This window comes from Artemia sp. Qi Xiang Cuo, chromosome 14 (assembly GCF_049724085.1).
Source record: "Artemia sp. Qi Xiang Cuo chromosome 14, ASM4972408v1, whole genome shotgun sequence".
In the NCBI taxonomy this organism is placed as follows: domain Eukaryota; kingdom Metazoa; phylum Arthropoda; class Branchiopoda; order Anostraca; family Artemiidae; genus Artemia; species Artemia sp. Qi Xiang Cuo.
The window spans coordinates 16,542,090-16,560,224 of record NC_142807.1 but is presented as its reverse complement, the minus strand read 5'-3'; the positions used below and the strand labels follow the sequence as shown (position 1 = coordinate 16,560,224).

General features: G+C 37.5%; 1 protein-coding gene and 1 long non-coding RNA gene across 5 annotated transcripts in view; one reads left to right on the top strand and one right to left on the bottom strand.

Annotated features, from left to right (window-relative positions):
- LOC148944211 (uncharacterized) overlaps window positions 1-8,317 on the bottom strand; it is a 59,705-nt gene extending 51,388 nt beyond the window's left edge. The window contains exons 1-2 of one of the 4 annotated variants that reach the window (XR_016142833.1): window positions 8,069-8,317; window positions 2,164-2,296 (exon numbers count right to left, since the gene is read on the bottom strand). This is a non-coding gene — a long non-coding RNA (uncharacterized LOC148944211). Of the gene's footprint in view, window positions 1-2,163; window positions 2,297-7,685; window positions 7,816-8,068 lie in introns of those variants that run through there. The other 3 variants (XR_016142832.1, XR_016142831.1, XR_016142834.1) reach the window with 3 other exon arrangements.
- The window catches only part of LOC148944210 (uncharacterized), a 36,260-nt gene continuing 26,027 nt past the window's right edge, over window positions 7,903-18,135 (top strand). The window contains exon 1 of the mRNA XM_089100125.1: window positions 7,903-8,034. Within this exon, the coding sequence (XP_088956251.1) occupies window positions 7,972-8,034 (63 nt within the window). The 5' untranslated portion in view covers window positions 7,903-7,971. The remainder of the gene's footprint in view (window positions 8,035-18,135) is intronic.

Sequence of the window (18,135 nt, the reverse complement as noted above, 5' to 3'; positions counted from 1 at the left end):
CTAAAACACTTCAAGGTAAAGAGCAAGGTATTGGGGAGGGGTCAGCCCACCCTCATATACGGAATAATTTGTGCTCGTTTTAAGTTTCAATGTTCCTCCTTACTTTCATTTGAAAAAAAAAATAATTCAATTATTTAATAGGAGACATGGGAGCTATTAAGTCTACTATTAATTTACTAATGCCCTGATTTTGGTACCAGCCTCTTTCTATCTATATATATATATATATATATATATATATATATATATATATATATATATATATATATATATATATATATATATATATATATATATATATATATATATATATATATATATATAAACTAATCTCTGCGTTAAATCACCCACTCCCAAGATGTAGCAAAACTATATTCCTCAAATGCATCACTTTTAAATTTCTGTTTTTGGAGCCTCTGAGAAACCCCTATGATTGTGAGTCGTTTTTTTACCTTCCAGTCTAACCTAGAACGTCCCTTTTTATTACTCCTTTCCAGGTTATTTAGTAGTTTATTCCGGTTATGTATAACATTTGGCACATTATCACTAATGTCACATGGTTTAGCCCGAGAATGTCAAAACTTCTGCCAAAATGACAGCAAATTACTCATAAAATTGTTATAAAAAAAGTAATGAGAAAAAGCCATGAAATATTATAAAAAAAGAAAGGAAGAAAGAAATTTCCATGATTGAAAAGGAACTTTTCGCTTTGCATAACTTTTTCCTTCTTTATGGTTCCTTAAATTTGAAACCATACCGCTGCTGCTACTATCACTTTTAAAGTGCTCTCTTATTATCTATTTATGTTTCTGCTTGCAGCAAGACTAGGCCCTTCCCCCTAACCCAGCATCTAAACAAAGTCTTTGAAAGTCTCCCAAGATGCCCGGTCTTGTGCCGACTCTTTGAGGAACTTTTGTATTTATCTCAGCTGGGTCCAAATTTATGCCAATCTCCTGGCTTTTTTTCAATTATCGTTCATTATTTCTTTAGCTGCCTCTCTTGTCTTCTGTGCCATTTTGGTAAGGCTTCGGCAAGCAGTATTTGTTTAATAAAGCAGTCTTCAAGGCGGTGTATAGCGTATCCAAGTCAGCTGATCTTGATGATACCAAAATCATGCAGGGGAGGGGAAATGGCTGCTGAAATCATATGTAGGATCAACCTCCCTGAACATGTGAACCACCTACTGCCGCACGAAAATTTTCCTAAGGAGTAATCCGAGGCGGGAGAAATTAGTTCTCTTGCTATTACCAGTTCTGAGGATCAAGCACCACTTACCACTAACAGCTGGCGAGTGGTATTTGACTCCCATCTTGTTTAGGGACGAGTTTTGCCCGCTCAAGCTGGCAGGTGGGGCTCTTGCTGGCAGGATGGGGGAAGAAGACAATAATAGTTGTCTTGACACTACCAAGGGAAGCTCTTCTACAAAGGAGATTGGCATACTTTGTCTAAAAAAAACATAACCGAAGGGGCACCAATAGCTCAGTGGCTATTGGTGCAATATTATTGTAATTTTTTGGCGTGGAGGCAATATGCCTTTGTTGGCAGAGCCTCGGCTCGATTTCTTTAGTCCGCCCACAATAATATTGAAAGATAACAATCACATCTCTAGCTTTTATCACTTTCTGATCACTGAACCACCACCTACATTGATACCACCAACTCTGTTTTTACTGCTTCCAGTGTATGCTACTCCACCCTTGCTATAAAGGTCTTAAACGAAGCGTGATATATTCTTTACCCCTTCATTCCCCTCTTGATGTTCTGGTGCCAGAGAGGGTCTAACACGCCAAATCTCAGCTAATTGGTCCCTGTCAGCCACAATGAATAGAGTACGGAATAACTTATAATAATTTGCTTGGTAGGTTGACCTTAAAAACAAAGCGGCTATATCTTCATATATTAACCACGTATAAAATTAAGTCCACATTCCATCGGCTGTGAGAATACACCCCCCCCCCCCCAAAAAAAAAAGAACAATACAATTTATCAATTTAGCAGTGAAATAATCTCCATGCAATAAATGAGCAAGAAAAATCTAAGGAGGTCAAGTTTCAACACCACTCAAGATAAAATTTCCATTAAAATGCACATTTGTCGGTTATGCAACGACTAAAACAGATCATGTCTATCCCCACCCAAAATCCTGTTTAGGACCATACTCACCGTCGAACACATGACAGTCAGAGTTGGAGGCACCAGAAACTATCGATGATTAGGGCTTCCAAGGATGTGAATTCAGCCTTTTGTTCAACTCTACTATGATGTAAGTGCTGTACATTCTGTATTCTTAGTAGTTCTGCAAAATCATCGATATTTTTGAAATTAATGATTTTAAAGGCTGGCATACAAACAAATTGAAAAATACGATTTTTGTGCAATCCTAGAACAGAGAATATTTCCCGGAATATAAGTTCTGTATTTTAGGCCACTATGTTCCTTTTCTGGGATGGGATGAAAGCAGCGCCTTATCCAGGGGGATTTAGGGGTTTAACCCCCCCCCCCCCCCCCCATACACAAAAAAAAATCGTATTAACGTAAAAATGCATATAAAAAAATGTTGGTGCTATTTATAACCCCTTTCGAAAAAAACATGGATACACCCTTGGGTGGGATCAAGCCTGTGTCCAGGAGGGAGGGGGGACGGAGTTTGACCCCCCACCCCGACATTTTTCCGACTCTTAAAAACGTAACAAAGTAACATATACACATTTGTTATTTTCTAAGATTTTTATTGTACCCCTCCCCCCGATCTTTGAAAAATATCAACTTAAGCTTAACTTGAAACTGTTTCGCATGGTAACCAATGGTCTGCGTTGTGCAGGTACAGATCTCTTGATTCACTACCTTCGACCCTGAGTACAATGCGTGGTTGGGGCAAATAATCCGACACTTCCCTTGTTTTCCCCCAGATTTCTCCAGGTACCCATTTACAGCTGGGTCGACTCTGCCTGAGCTTACAGAGTTACACCATTGATCCCCGTTCCAAACCAGATAACCAGCAAGGCCAGGACTCGAACCCTTGTTCTCATGATTTCAACTCCAGTGCGCTAATCACTCGAGACGAGTGCCACAGAAGTATCAACACGAGCAGTCAGTATTAGGTCGCAACTGATCAACTTTTTGGGCGGGGTGAGCCCCTCAGGCTAATCCCTGAGGGATTCTTGCTTTGTGAGCAGTTCTGTTTACTCCACCTTAATCTTGCATTGTGCCGTTGATTCCCCTCCCTACATAGGATTTCCCTAAAACTGAGGACAGACAAGATATTTCCCCAATAAAAAAGATCTCTTTTATGGTTGGAAATCGATGAAAATCACCTTATTAATTAATTAGAACGGTTTTGTGGCAAGAAGTTTATATTTTAAATATATGAGCTTGGCCTAAAGCTAAAAATCATAAAAGCGTAGTATGTACTCAACTCATTGATTCTTGATCAAGTCATCGATGCTTTGATACAAATTTAAGACAAGAACAAAAAAAAAATATATACAAATTTCCGACCGAAATATGATATCATGACAGATAGGTAAAATTTGCCAAGAAAAAGAAAAAAGATTCTTTTCTATTTCCCTCGCATTTGGGTTTTTAATAGAAATAACCTGTTTATACACAGTGACGTCAATTCACAAAAATTTAGAGAGGGGGGGGGGAAATTGGTGATTTTACCAATGAAAATTGCAACAGACATTTCACGTGACAATACCCCCCCCCCCCCAAACAAAAATACAGGTAATGATCAAAATCCAGGAAGTTACTTTTCAACGTTCTACCGCCTTATAAGGCTTGAATAAGTTTGTAATGCGTAAAGCGTGGAGCCAAAAGCTGAAATTTTAATTTATATATTATTACGCATTTTCCTGTGGCAATACCCCCACCCAAAAAAAAAATAAATAAAAAAAATAGGTATATGTCAAAATTTAGGAAGTTTTTTTCAATGTCCTACCACCTTATATGGCTTTAATAAGCCTTTAATGCATAAAACGTGGAGCCCAAAGCTAAAATTTTAATTTATGTATTAAATTTATAGATTAACATTTTAATGTAGATACATTTATATATTGACCTTATACCATAACTGTATATTGTTCGTACTTCCTAACCTGGAGTTATGATTTATATGGCCAAAAAGTAGATATTATAGAGAATCTGCCGTTAAAAGAAAAAAAAAAGATTGGCTTAAACACACTTTCTAGGAACGAGGCTGTTAGCAAGACGGTTCAAAGTATTTGAGTCAGAATCTAAGCCCGTTTTGAGTTTTTTTCAAATAGTTTTGATTTCCATGGTCTCTCAAATCTTACAGGTAGGGAAGTGTAGATACGAGGTTGAAGACACCTTTTCAGGCTTATATTTGGAATGTAGATTTATTTCTGGAGATTTTATCCACGTAGCAAAAAATACGGTACTTGTCTAGTAGCTGGGCAACACGCGAGAAGAACCGCATGATCAGATAGAATAAAAACCGGTTAGTTTCCAATGAATAGTGATTGAACAAAGGACTTATCTCTCCGGGAACTATATTCAAACTTTAGTTTTTTGGGGTTTAGGGGGGATAAAGGTCCCTAGGTTAGGCTACGTCTTTAGTCTCTGATCTGCTTTACCCCCCCCCCCCTAATTTGCAAATATATAGCCAAATTGGCTTCTAAACTATTATATTTTTATCATATTTTGTTTTATTTCATTAGCATTAACCAAAATTCCCTTTTCGCGTGTTGCCCGGCTATTAAACAAGTACCAAAAATATTTACATGTTCATGAAAATACAGCACCCTAGAGGATAAAAAGAGGTATGGATGTTTCAGATACCTTCATGGGGCATAATTTGCCATAGACCCTATTCCTAGAATTACTATTCACCTAAAGGCTCAATAGCTTCGGGAGCTTTGGCGTTGGCCCACCGTCTCAAAGACAAAGAAAATTTCATTATTAACGCGATTCTTGACCTAGTTCACTGTAGTTTATTATTAACGCGATTCTTGAGGACACCGGTTATTTTGCTTTGACTAGTGATAGAATATATGGTACTGTTGCGCTTAATGGTACACACCGCTATAGACTATTAAGGAAACTAGTCAAACGGGAGAGACGGATACCCGTTTATAAAAGTTTATGAAACAAATTTAGGCTATATATTTGCACATTAGTGGTGGGGGGATGGGAGGCAAAGCACAGCATATATTAAATACGTAACCTAGCCTAGGTACCTTCCCCCCCCCCCCTCTAAAAAAACAACAGTTTAAATATTGTAAATTCAATGAGAAACCACGCTGCTTTCCGAACAATTTACATAGCAATTACCCGCTTTACGGGTCTCCACGCTAAATTGCTATAGAGTCTATAGCGGCATGTATCATTAAGCGCAATAGTACCGAATATAGTGTCTCAACATGGATGTTCAAGAATCATTTCAGATTGTTAGAAGGGGTACAACACAACTGAGCTGGAACAAGTAGGTTCCACTCATTTGAAAGTGAACCACAAAAATAATTTTGTCGACCCAGAAGCCGGCGCCGCTACCCAAAAAGTAGAGAGAATGTGGGATTCCACAAAGTGGAGGAACAAACGGCACCGAGGTACATCCTGCCGTCATTTACATTCATGCTTAGTAGAGTACATGTGGCCGGCGGCAGTAAAGGCAGAAGGCCGAGTTCATTTTAACCTTCTGACACTTCTGGCAGCATACTTCCAAGTTGTATTTTTCACAATTTTGCTAAAAAAAAGTATTCTGCTTTCATCTTTTTTTCCTTTATTAGGTTAAATAGGTTTGGTTAGGTTAAAATAGGTTTGTTTAGGTAACGTATTTAATATATGCCATGCTTTATGTGCAAATATATAGTCCAAATTTGTTTCTAAACTATTATATTTTCATCATAAATTTGTTTTATTTTATTAGTATTCACCAAACTTCACTTCTCGAATGAGTTATATAATAGACAAGTACCAAAATCCCTACCAACTTAGGCTACTACTGATTTTGGGTCTACCTACAGACATGTTCTCAATTTGAAATCAGGGTTGCCACGGGGCGAGAAAGAAAAATAGTCTAGTGATTTATGTGCCGATTTAGAGATTTTTTAGCATAGACAATATAAAAAATCACTAGATATAGTGACAAATCACGGGGTGGCAACCATGTTTGGAATCCAACTAAGGTGCGAGACAGAACGGTACGAGACAGAACTCAGACAGGAACTGCAACAGAAGTGACTATTATATTTGGAAAGAGTAGTGAATAGGGGAGGGGGCAAGGATTTGGTATTTTTCAATTAGGTGGTACCCACGCAAGAAGTCAAGTTTGGTTAATGCTAATGAAATAAACTATGATTAAAATACAATAGTTTAGAAACAAATTTTGGCAATATATTTGCACATTAGGGGGGTGGGTGGGGGGTGTGTGTGTTAAAACATAGCATGCATTAAATACGTAACCTAACCTAGGTACCTTTTTTCCCCTAAACCCCCCCCAAAAAATAGTTTAAATATTGTAAATGCAATGACAAACCACGGTTTGCGATCCAATTCTCTATTGACAGATACCCGTTTGACTAGTTTCCTTCAGCATCTTCCCTATACAATATATTGCGTGGGTACCAGTTAATTGAAAAGTACCAAGGATTCTTTTTCAATGAGTTACCAAAGAATATGTTTTTCAAAATCTAGAGGGGGAATCACCCAATTGGCACCCCTTGTATTGACTGAAAAATTAGATGATGTGTTTCTCTTTTTAATATCCTACCACCAAAAAAGTATAAGGGACCATGAATCACCATACACCCTGAACCCGATTTAGGGGTATATGACAATTGCAACAGTAGGCGAGCAGCCAGTAGCTTATACTTTGGGATAGTGCTAAGAGCTATATTGAGTGGTATATTCAAATATTCATCTTATAGCTAACAAATTAATCTAAACACGGAAAAAATCACCCCTACTAGAACTACCTTCAAACGTTTCCTCAAATCCAACCCCCCCCCCGTCCCCCAAGGTTCTTTTTCAGGTCATATTGTGTTTCAATAGAAATCACATGGTTTCACACAACCAGGACTTTAATCCTGTATTCAACAGAACTTTATTGCTATTAATTGCAATAGTTTATTGAATAAGCGTAGCCTAATTATTGTGCTCTGTTTGAACACCAAACTGTATTTCTTACACACACACAAAAAAAAAAAAACCCCCCCCAGCATAAAACCCCCCCCCAAAAAATCTTGCAAGCCCGTAGACCTTTGAATCTAACCAGACATATTGTTAGCTTATGCTAGGCTAATAGATTATTATTCCATGAATTTTCTATCTTTATAAGGACGAAATGCAGCTTATTAAGCTCTGAAGAACGATAAGCAAATCATTAGGCTTTTTGCAATAGGTTTTAATAAGTGTTTTTGAACGCAATTCAATAGGCTACTTGTAAGCGTCTTCAGCGCAAAATAACTAGAAAAAACAATTGCAATAAGCTTATTGAACACAGGGTAAATAGCTTAGCCATCTATTTCGAATTTGACTTCAATCCTCGCAGCCTAGTATTATCACTGACAAAAAAAACAACTAATTATTTGAATTGAAGAGCAATAATACAAATTTCATGATGAGTCGCAGATAATAATTTCTTAGAACATATTTTCCCCATTGAATAACAATATATTAACCAGAGTTAATATAAACAGCTGAAAATGGTCCAAAAATAAAATTACATCTCAAGCCTCAATCCAAGTATCCAGCCTTCATTCCGCCACAGTCGCCTAACTTTTGAAAACAAATTCTTCAGTCGCCATGTGAGAACTAAAAGCAAATTCAGCCAATCAGAAGCAAGAAACTAAGGTACAATTAGCGCACCTAGCGGACTCCGCCAAAAACTCTCCTTTATGTATAAAAGCAATTCACGTATCTCATCAGTTGACGAGCGATTGCACGTCCGCCATGACCGGTAGAGAAAATATCATCGGTTTTGGTTTAATTATTGGTGGCTATTAGAGCCTAATGCAGAAAACTGTTTTTGACTTAAGAGATCGACTACTACAAGCCCTGGATTCAGACAACAATGTAAGGATTTCTTATATAATTCACGAAAAATTACCAATTTATAAGTTAATCCGAATAAAGGCTGTAACTTGATCCACATTCAGGCCATTGCCATAAAAATCACATCACTGAATTTCTTGCACTTCTGCGAGTAAAATGATACTATTTTCACTATCCTATGTTGATTTTTAGCGATTTTTGGTATTCACATAAAATAGGTTTTATCACAGTTGAGACAGACACAACTGAAACGGCGGAATTTCCTTCTTCGCGCTGCCAACTGAGAGAGCATGCGTAAACCGGATATTTTATAGATTGCTGTGTTGCCAAGTTTTCGTTCCCTTAGGCTATGTCTCTTATCAGTGCATTAGCAACAATCAAACTGTTAACATAAATAGGAAGAATGAATAAGCTAGCAATTTTAATGATAAGGAAAAATTAGAATGTTTTTTTTGAATACATGATTTTGTTATAGATGTTTTGGTCTTGTTAATTAGGAGAGAAATAATAAGTAGAAAACTTATATATACGTAAGGAGTTAATCGTCTGTATGGAGTAGGTAGACAGCCTATCTAAGGGCAGGGGCCAATCTTATTGGCCCCCGCCCTTGGTGTTAATCCAAACACTAGGCTTACAATCAGTGCCACTTCTAGGCATGGACAGGGGAGCAGCTGCCAGGGGCGTAATTTGCTATGATGCAGGGGGGCAACCAATTCCCCCCCCATCTGAAATTCAGTGCTGTCAAGAATATTAGCAAAATAAAATAGGCCTTCATAAAAAAACATCCACAGATCACTTTTCTAAGTATTACCTTTGCCTTTATAGTATTCTGTGGCTCATTTTCACTTGACTTGGGAAAATTGTCCCCCCAGGACTTTGACAAAATTACGCCATGGGCAAGTTCCCCTCAGTTTTTCTGACAGCTGACATTAAATTCTTTTTATTTATATTTTTGCACTCCTGTGGTATACCTTGCCCTCCCCTCCTACCAGATGAGGTACAAAACTGATACTGCCTAAAATATCAAAAAAATTCACTGCAATATTCAGAACACATCTGTTGGATTTCTAAAGTTGTTTCCAGTTTAATTGCAGCCCCCTCCCGTATATCCAGATGTGGTCTGGGTAATAGCCCTAGTTTGCTGATAGTGTTGGTTTGTATACTTTTTTTCGTCATTTTTTCATGAACAGTTTGTTCATAATTGCTGTTTTAAAATAAAAACAATAAAATCAGAAAATTATGGATATAGTCTAGGTGGAAGTATGTGGACGACCTGTCTGCACTTGAGGTTTGTTGACGCAATATTAAAAGCTCATCCGGTTCTAAGCTGACTTAACTGCATGGTGAAGACTTGAGAAAAATTATTAGTCCCTAACTAGCACTGGTGGAACCCATTATTTTACTGGAGGATAAAAAATTTCAATGATATAAACTTAAATGCGTGAGTGTTCCACATATAAATTTCTTAAACTGTAAAAAAAATCCTAAAATGGTTTCTTATATCATTCTTAAAACCGCCTCAATTCACCCTCCCACTCCAAATGTGCGAATATATAGCCGAGTTTATTTATGTTCCGTACATCTTGCCATACGCCACCCTTCTCGGCCTTCTTTCCAAATAGATTTAGCAGCAAAGAAGCAACGTCGATGAAGTCAAGAAACGGAAAGATGGAAAGAAAATATATAATTTGGGCTATACCTTTGCACATTAGGTTGGGGGGGGGAGAGTAAAGTAAATTGAAGCGCCTTTAGGAATGATAAATGTATTGCAGCATTTTTCAAAAGTGTTTCCAGAAAGTTATAGTGTTTTGTATTTAGTGAGCCTAACCATTGACTATTACCGTAAATTTTCCTTGCCGGAAATCTTATCCCGTGTCCTTGAAATAAACTTCTGCAGGCGTGTACACTTTGCTCGGCTTGCAAAGAAATACAAATTCCTTGGTAATGAGGGGGGGTATGTAGGCATGTACGTTTTAAGTTGTTATCTTAGGTCACTTCATGTTTACTGGATGTGTGGGCGCAGAGCTGTATTTAGGGTTGGGAACAAATAATGATGTAATATTCGACCAGCTTCTTCCCTCCTTTAAGAATGTGGGTTGGTAATCGTGGAGTTTGTGTCCTGTTCCGGACTCTTCGCTATAATAACAACATCTTACTTCAATTTTGCCAAATGGCAGTATGAACCATCCGTTAAAAAGAAGCAATGTAGTGCGAAGCAGCAAACTTTCGGATATAGCCGAGGACTATATCCAGACGCTGGGGGGAGGGGGGCCGGGATCAGTGGCACCAAACCACGAAAATGTAGGCGGGCAAGATGTTTGGTTTCTTCTAATGAAGATGCTAAAAAGTGTATTCACAGAATCTGGGGGGGGGATTTTGGTTTTGTCGGTCTTTTCAACGAAAAAAGATGCCCCCTCCCACCAATTGGTGCCCTTGTCTGGGATGCAGTTAATCTGGAAGTAACTCTGATAAAAGCCAATAAGTAAAAGCTTCGTTATTAAAGTTTTCCGTCCAGAGCAGGGCCTAAACTCCAGTGTCACCTTTGGGTCTATTTGAGTTCATGTATTTCTTAAGGTCTTTTTAATGACCTTCAAAAGTTACGTGCTTTATATTCGATCAAGTGAAAACCTACCCGGGGGCATTGACTCGTTTTACGGCTGCAGATCTTTACGATGATCTGGAGACAGGAAGGTATGCGTTTACTTGCTCCGTTTAGGAATTAATTTTGAAAAACTTATGAAGTTTTCAAAGAAAAGTAAAGAGCAATATTTAAACCCCAAACGAGAAGAAATGAAGTCATATTATAACCCAAACTAAAGATCTATAGAAACTGCCGTTAATAAGTAAATGACACACAAAACCAACGATATTTAATCTTAAATCAAGCGATAGTATACTGATTAGCCTGGAGTCACATCGGTAATCGTATGGTTAACGTTAAATCTTCAGGGATAGGCGATATTGTTTACAGAAAAATTATTTGAGGTGAATTATTAGTTTGGCAAAATATCCAAATAATTAAACGTGGTCGATTATTCTTGGGTTCTTGAATGCAGGAATAGATCTATGAATGATAAGACAATCTAAGTGGTCTCCAACTTTCAGAAATCATGTACTCAAGGGGGTGTGGCAAACGTGACGAAACTGCTCCACCAAGAAGGAGACTCTGCCACCAGTGGAAGATCTGTGCAGCACACGGAGTTCCACGATATATACACCATGCGCGGAAAGTGAACAGCCCCTCGTAAAAATCAAAATCAAACAGTTCGTGAGAACGAACTGTACATAAGGAGCGACCCGGCTCGATAGTAACCGATACTCTAAAAAACGGAATTTTGATACCAGTAGATACATCAAAAGAATCGGTTTTTTTTATGCTGATTTCAAATATATAAGTTTCATCAAATTTAGTCTAATTCATCAAAAGTTACGAACCTGAAAAGTTTTGCCTTATTTTCAAAAAAAAGGGGGAAACACCCCCTAAAAGTGATAGACTCTTAATGAAAATCAAACCATCAGATTCAGCGTAACAGAAGCCTACTTACAGTTACAGCATAACCCTACTGTAGTTGTTTCAAGCTCCTATATGCAAAAATGTTGATTTTTTTATTTTTTGCCAGAAGAAAGAGCACGGATGTGTTTTTTTTTTTTTTTCAGGGATGATCGTATCGATCCAGTAGCCCTAGAATATCGTGAGAGGGCTCATTTTACGGAAGTTAAAAGTTCTAGCGCCGTTTTTAAGTGACCCAAAAAATTGGAGGGTGACTTGGCCCCCTCCCACGCTCATTTTTTCCCAAAGTCACCCAATCAAAATTTTGAGATAGCCGTTTTGTTCAGCATAGTCGAAAATCCCGGGGGAAGGACTGCAAGTTATGAACTTTGCGCATTGTGTACATATAGTATCGGTTATCTCAAAATTAATCGGTTATCTCAAACATATAGTATCGGTATTTTTTCTGGTGGGGGGGAGGAGAGGGGGTTACGTGGGATGATGTTCCCTCGGAGAAGGGACATTTCTATGAAGGGGGCTCCGGATTTCCCAGTATTGTTTAAAAAACGATCAGAAATTAAATAAAAAACAAGTTATTTCAACTAAAAGTAAGGAGCAACATTAAAAGCTAAAACGAACGGAAATTATTACATATATGAGGGGGTTCGCCCCCTAGTCGATACCTTGCTCTTTACGCTAAAGTTTTTTTAGTACTTTCAAAAGAGCTATCCATTCTAATTAAACGGCCTTTGTGATCCAGGGATTTGTGATTCGAACAAAATTCGAACTCTAGCGTAAAGAGCAAGGTATTGACTAGGGGGCGAATCTCCTCATATACGTAATAATTTCCGTTCGTTTTAAGTTTTAATGTTGCTCCTTACTTTCAGTTGAAAAAACTTGTTTTTTATCTAATTTCACTAGTAGATATGATGATTCTTATTTATCGATTAATGTTAGTTTTTCCTGGTTAGTTATTCTTCCTCTTTATTGTCATTGGAAATGCCACGATTTCCAAGAAGTTGTTACCCATTATTGCACAGCTTGCATATATAGAATGGAAAATGGCGCAGCCTCCAGCCCCAATAACCATGATTTCCAAGTATTTTCCCTTAGATATTCATAAATATTGAATTATTCTTGTTAAATTCACCCGTTCTGTAATACTTTTACTACCCTTTCCCCATCTTAAAATGAATTCTCTGACTAAACGAATCTTCGCGTATGGGGTTGACGGGAATTTCGTAATCATTTTAATTGTGTCGTGTACTAGCATATACCCTATTTCTGTACTCAAGTAATTATTTACTTAGAAGGAAATGAAAGGTTTTGAATGATACGAACGAGGGGATTTTAATTTTTCCGAGGGAGTGGATGGGTCTTCGATAAATTTTTATGGAAGGGGGGGGGGAGAGTCTGAAAACAGGTTAAAAATTAATCGTTTTCAGGTGGCAAAGGTCTGAAAAACGGGCTTCAGCTTGATTTTGTTCTGAATACCAACTTTTTGAGCTTGTATAGCGATTGGTAACGTTTTATTGCAAATTTGGCCTACGAGGACTTAGTGTCCCCTTCCTTCTGCCTCCAGAGGGAATGTCGGGCTCCCCAGAAAAAGTGAAGGATGGTCACCTAAAAATGCACTAGGAAAGGATGAAATTTGAAAAGACCAAATTTTCAGGAAATTGGAAAAAAAGCATTTTGCTCTAAAGGTAACAAGTATATAACGAAAAAGAATCTATATCGTGAATTACTGCAAAGAGTTAAAATAATGTCTTATAAAGGTCTCATTCCTAGGATATCGGGAGGGGCTCATCCGAATGGAGATTAAAAGTTCTAGTGCCCTTTTTAAGTGACCAAAAAAATTGGAGGGCAGCTATCCCCCACCCCCAAAGTCATAAAAATTGGGACGTATAACAAATTAGAAAAGTATATTTGGAGCTGACCCCCAGTAAGTAGAAATTGTCTAAAGAAGGAAAGCTTTTCGTGATCTAAGAGTGGAATCGTCCTACTGCTTGACAATTCATTCCGGGAAAAAGCGATTAAATATTTTGAACGCTCCCTAGTCGAGAAATCGAAATTATATCAGCTCAATGTATTTCTTTGGCCGTCAATGATCGTAAAAACAAAATAAGCGGGATAGGATAAATTCCTCTTGCAAGATTATTTTGCTCTCAGGAAAATTGCTGAATTGTCGATTCAAATAAAACTAAATTTTGTGTGGCTAAGAAATTGTGTGCCGCACATAGTCCTAATATAGACCATTCGAAAGAGCAAAAAAAATATGCTAACAGGTAAGTATAGTAATTTTGTCATGGTTTTCCTGTATAGCAAAAATTTTAAGTTTTTCTAGGTTATTTCTTGTTTTTGTTCGTTGTAACAGATGGCAGCGCGCATGCAAATGTATAGGACTGAGCAAGGCCGTATAGTGAGCTCCCCCACAAATATTTGTCCGACTCCAAATTATCCGCTTAATCTGTCCAAAACGTCTAAATTTTACGCTTAATTTGTTTCTTTAAGACTTTGTCAGTCAAAGTTTTGTCAGCTAAGGGAACATTTTGGCAAGGGGGCACTCTCTTTCATAAACCACAAATATCAGGTGGCGGACGTCGTGCCAAGCATGGTGGAAGTGCGCGGTAAATGTGGTGTTCTGAGATATATACCAGGTGGCAGAAAATGGACACCTCTCTCTTTTTTTGGCTCTCTTGGGCCCAGTCTTCTCCTAAATATCACGGTTTTGTAATGGTTGCCATCGGTTCTATGGCAATACTTTATAACATAAGTCAAATGAAAAAGTGTGAATAACTGGGCTTCAAAGCTCACTAGGCTGCAATTCGTTATTTTACAGATAGGCAATTCTTGACCTATTTATCTACTAAGTGGGGGAGGGTTGCAAGATTTTTTTATTCATTTTGATGTTTAAATCACGTTCAATAGAGTACAATAATTAAGCCTATTCAATAAGTTATTGCAGTCATATATATATATATGTATATATATATATATATATATATATATATATATATATATATATATATATATACATATATATATATATGACTGCAATAACTTATTGAATAGGCTTAATTATTGTACTCTATTGAACGTGATTTAAACATCAAAATGAATAAAAAAAAATCTTGCAACCCTCCCCCACTTAGTAGATAAATAGGTCAAGAATTGCCTATCTGTAAAATAACGAATTGCAGCCTAGTGAGCTTTGAAGCCCAGTTATTCACACTTTTTCATTTGACTTATGTTATAAAGTATTGCCATAGAACCGATGGCAACCATTACAAAACCGTGATATTTAGGGAGAAGACTGGGCCCAAGAGAGCCAAAAAAAGAGAGAGGTGTCCATTTTCTGCCACCTGGTATATATCTCAGAACACCACATTTACCGCGCACTTCCACCATGCTTGGCACGACGTCCGCCACCTGATATTTGTGGTTTATGAAAGAGAGTGCCCCCTTGCCAAAATGTTCCCTTAGCTGACAAAACTTTGACTGACAAAGTCTTAAAGAAACAAATTAAGCGTAAAATTTAGACGTTTTGGACAGATTAAGCGGATAATTTGGAGTCGGACAAATATTTTTGGGGGAGCTCACTATACGGCCTTGCTCAGTCCTATACATTTGCATGCGCGCTGCCATCTGTTACAACGAACAAAAACAAGAAATAACCTAGAAAAACTTAAAATTTTTGCTATACAGGAAAACCATGACAAAATTACTATACTTACCTGTTAGCATATTTTTTTTGCTCTTTCGAATGGTCTATATTAGGACTATGTGCGGCACACAATTTCTTAGCCACACAAAATTTAGTTTTATTTGAATCGACAATTCAGCAATTTTCCTGAGAGCAAAATAATCTTGCAAGAGGAATTTATCCTATCCCGCTTATTTTGTTTTTACGATCATTGACGGCCAAAGAAATACATTGAGCTGATATAATTTCGATTTCTCGACTAGGGAGCGTTCAAAATATTTAATCGCTTTTTCCCGGAATGAATTGTCAAGCAGTAGGACGATTCCACTCTTAGATCACGAAAAGCTTTCCTTCTTTAGACAATTTCTACTTACTGGGGGTCAGCTCCAAATATACTTTTCTAATTTGTTATACGTCCCAATTTTTATGACTTTGGGGGTGGGGGATAGCTGCCCTCCAATTTTTTTGGTCACTTAAAAAGGGCACTAGAACTTTTAATCTCCATTCGGATGAGCCCCTCCCGATATCCTAGGAATGAGACCTTTATAAGACATTATTTTAACTCTTTGCAGTAATTCACGATATAGATTCTTTTTCGTTATATACTTGTTACCTTTAGAGCAAAATGTTTTTTTTCCAATTTCCTGAAAATTTGGTCTTTTCAAATTTCATCCTTTCCTAGTGCATTTTTAGGTGACCATCCTTCACTTTTTCTGGGGAGCCCGACATTCCCTCTGGAGGCAGAAGGAAGGGGACACTAAGTCCTCGTAGGCCAAATTTGCAATAAAACGTTACCAATCGCTATACAAGCTCAAAAAGTTGGTATTCAGAACAAAATCAAGCTGAAGCCCGTTTTTCAGACCTTTGCCACCTGAAAACGATTAATTTTTAACCTGTTTTCAGACTCTCCCCCCCCCCTTCCATAAAAATTTATCGAAGACCCATCCACTCCCTCGGAAAAATTAAAATCCCCTCGTTCGACTGCAAGTTATGAACTTTGCGCATTGTGTACATATAGTATCGGTTATCTCAAAATTAATCGGTTATCTCAAACATATAGTATCGGTATTTTTTCTGGTGGGGGGGGGAGGAGAGGGGGTTACGTGGGATGATGTTCCCTCGGAGAAGGGACATTTCTATGAAGGGGGGCTCCGGATTTCCCAGTATTGTTTAAAAAACGATCAGAAATTAAATAAAAAACAAGTTATTTCAACTAAAAGTAAGGAGCAACATTAAAAGCTAAAACGAACGGAAATTATTACATATATGAGGGGGTTCGCCCCCTAGTCGATACCTTGCTCTTTACGCTAAAGTTTTTTTAGTACTTTCAAAAGAGCTATCCATTCTAATTAAACGGCCTTTGTGATCCAGGGATTTGTGATTCTAACAAAATTCGAACTCTAGCGTAAAGAGCAAGGTATTGACTAGGGGGCGAATCTCCTCATATACGTAATAATTTCCGTTCGTTTTAAGTTTTAATGTTGCTCCTTACTTTCAGTTGAAAAAACTTGTTTTTTATCTAATTTCACTAGTAGATATGATGATTCTTATTTATCGATTAATGTTAGTTTTTCCTGGTTAGTTATTCTTCCTCTTTATTGTCATTGGAAATGCCACGATTTCCAAGAAGTTGTTACCCATTATTGCACAGCTTGCATATATAGAATGGAAAATGGCGCAGCCTCCAGCCCCAATAACCATGATTTCCAAGTATTTTCCCTTAGATATTCATAAATATTGAATTATTCTTGTTAAATTCACCCGTTCTGTAATACTTTTACTACCCTTTCCCCATCTTAAAATGAATTCTCTGACTAAACGAATCTTCGCGTATGGGGTTGACGGGAATTTCGTAATCATTTTAATTGTGTCGTGTACTAGCATATACCCTATTTCTGTACTCAAGTAATTATTTACTTAGAAGGAAATGAAAGGTTTTGAATGATACGAACGAGGGGATTTTAATTTTTCCGAGGGAGTGGATGGGTCTTCGATAAATTTTTATGGAAGGGGGGGGAGAGTCTGAAAACAGGTTAAAAATTAATCGTTTTCAGGTGGCAAAGGTCTGAAAAACGGGCTTCAGCTTGATTTTGTTCTGAATACCAACTTTTTGAGCTTGTATAGCGATTGGTAACGTTTTATTGCAAATTTGGCCTACGAGGACTTAGTGTCCCCTTCCTTCTGCCTCCAGAGGGAATGTCGGGCTCCCCAGAAAAAGTGAAGGATGGTCACCTAAAAATGCACTAGGAAAGGATGAAATTTGAAAAGACCAAATTTTCAGGAAATTGGAAAAAAAACATTTTGCTCTAAAGGTAACAAGTATATAACGAAAAAGAATCTATATCGTGAATTACTGCAAAGAGTTAAAATAATGTCTTATAAAGGTCTCATTCCTAGGATATCGGGAGGGGCTCATCCGAATGGAGATTAAAAGTTCTAGTGCCCTTTTTAAGTGACCAAAAAAATTGGAGGGCAGCTATCCCCCACCCCCAAAGTCATAAAAATTGGGACGTATAACAAATTAGAAAAGTATATTTGGAGCTGACCCCCAGTAAGTAGAAATTGTCTAAAGAAGGAAAGCTTTTCGTGATCTAAGAGTGGAATCGTCCTACTGCTTGACAATTCATTCCGGGAAAAAGCGATTAAATATTTTGAACGCTCCCTAGTCGAGAAATCGAAATTATATCAGCTCAATGTATTTCTTTGGCCGTCAATGATCGTAAAAACAAAATAAGCGGGATAGGATAAATTCCTCTTGCAAGATTATTTTGCTCTCAGGAAAATTGCTGAATTGTCGATTCAAATAAAACTAAATTTTGTGTGGCTAAGAAATTGTGTGCCGCACATAGTCCTAATATAGACCATTCGAAAGAGCAAAAAAAATATGCTAACAGGTAAGTATAGTAATTTTGTCATGGTTTTCCTGTAT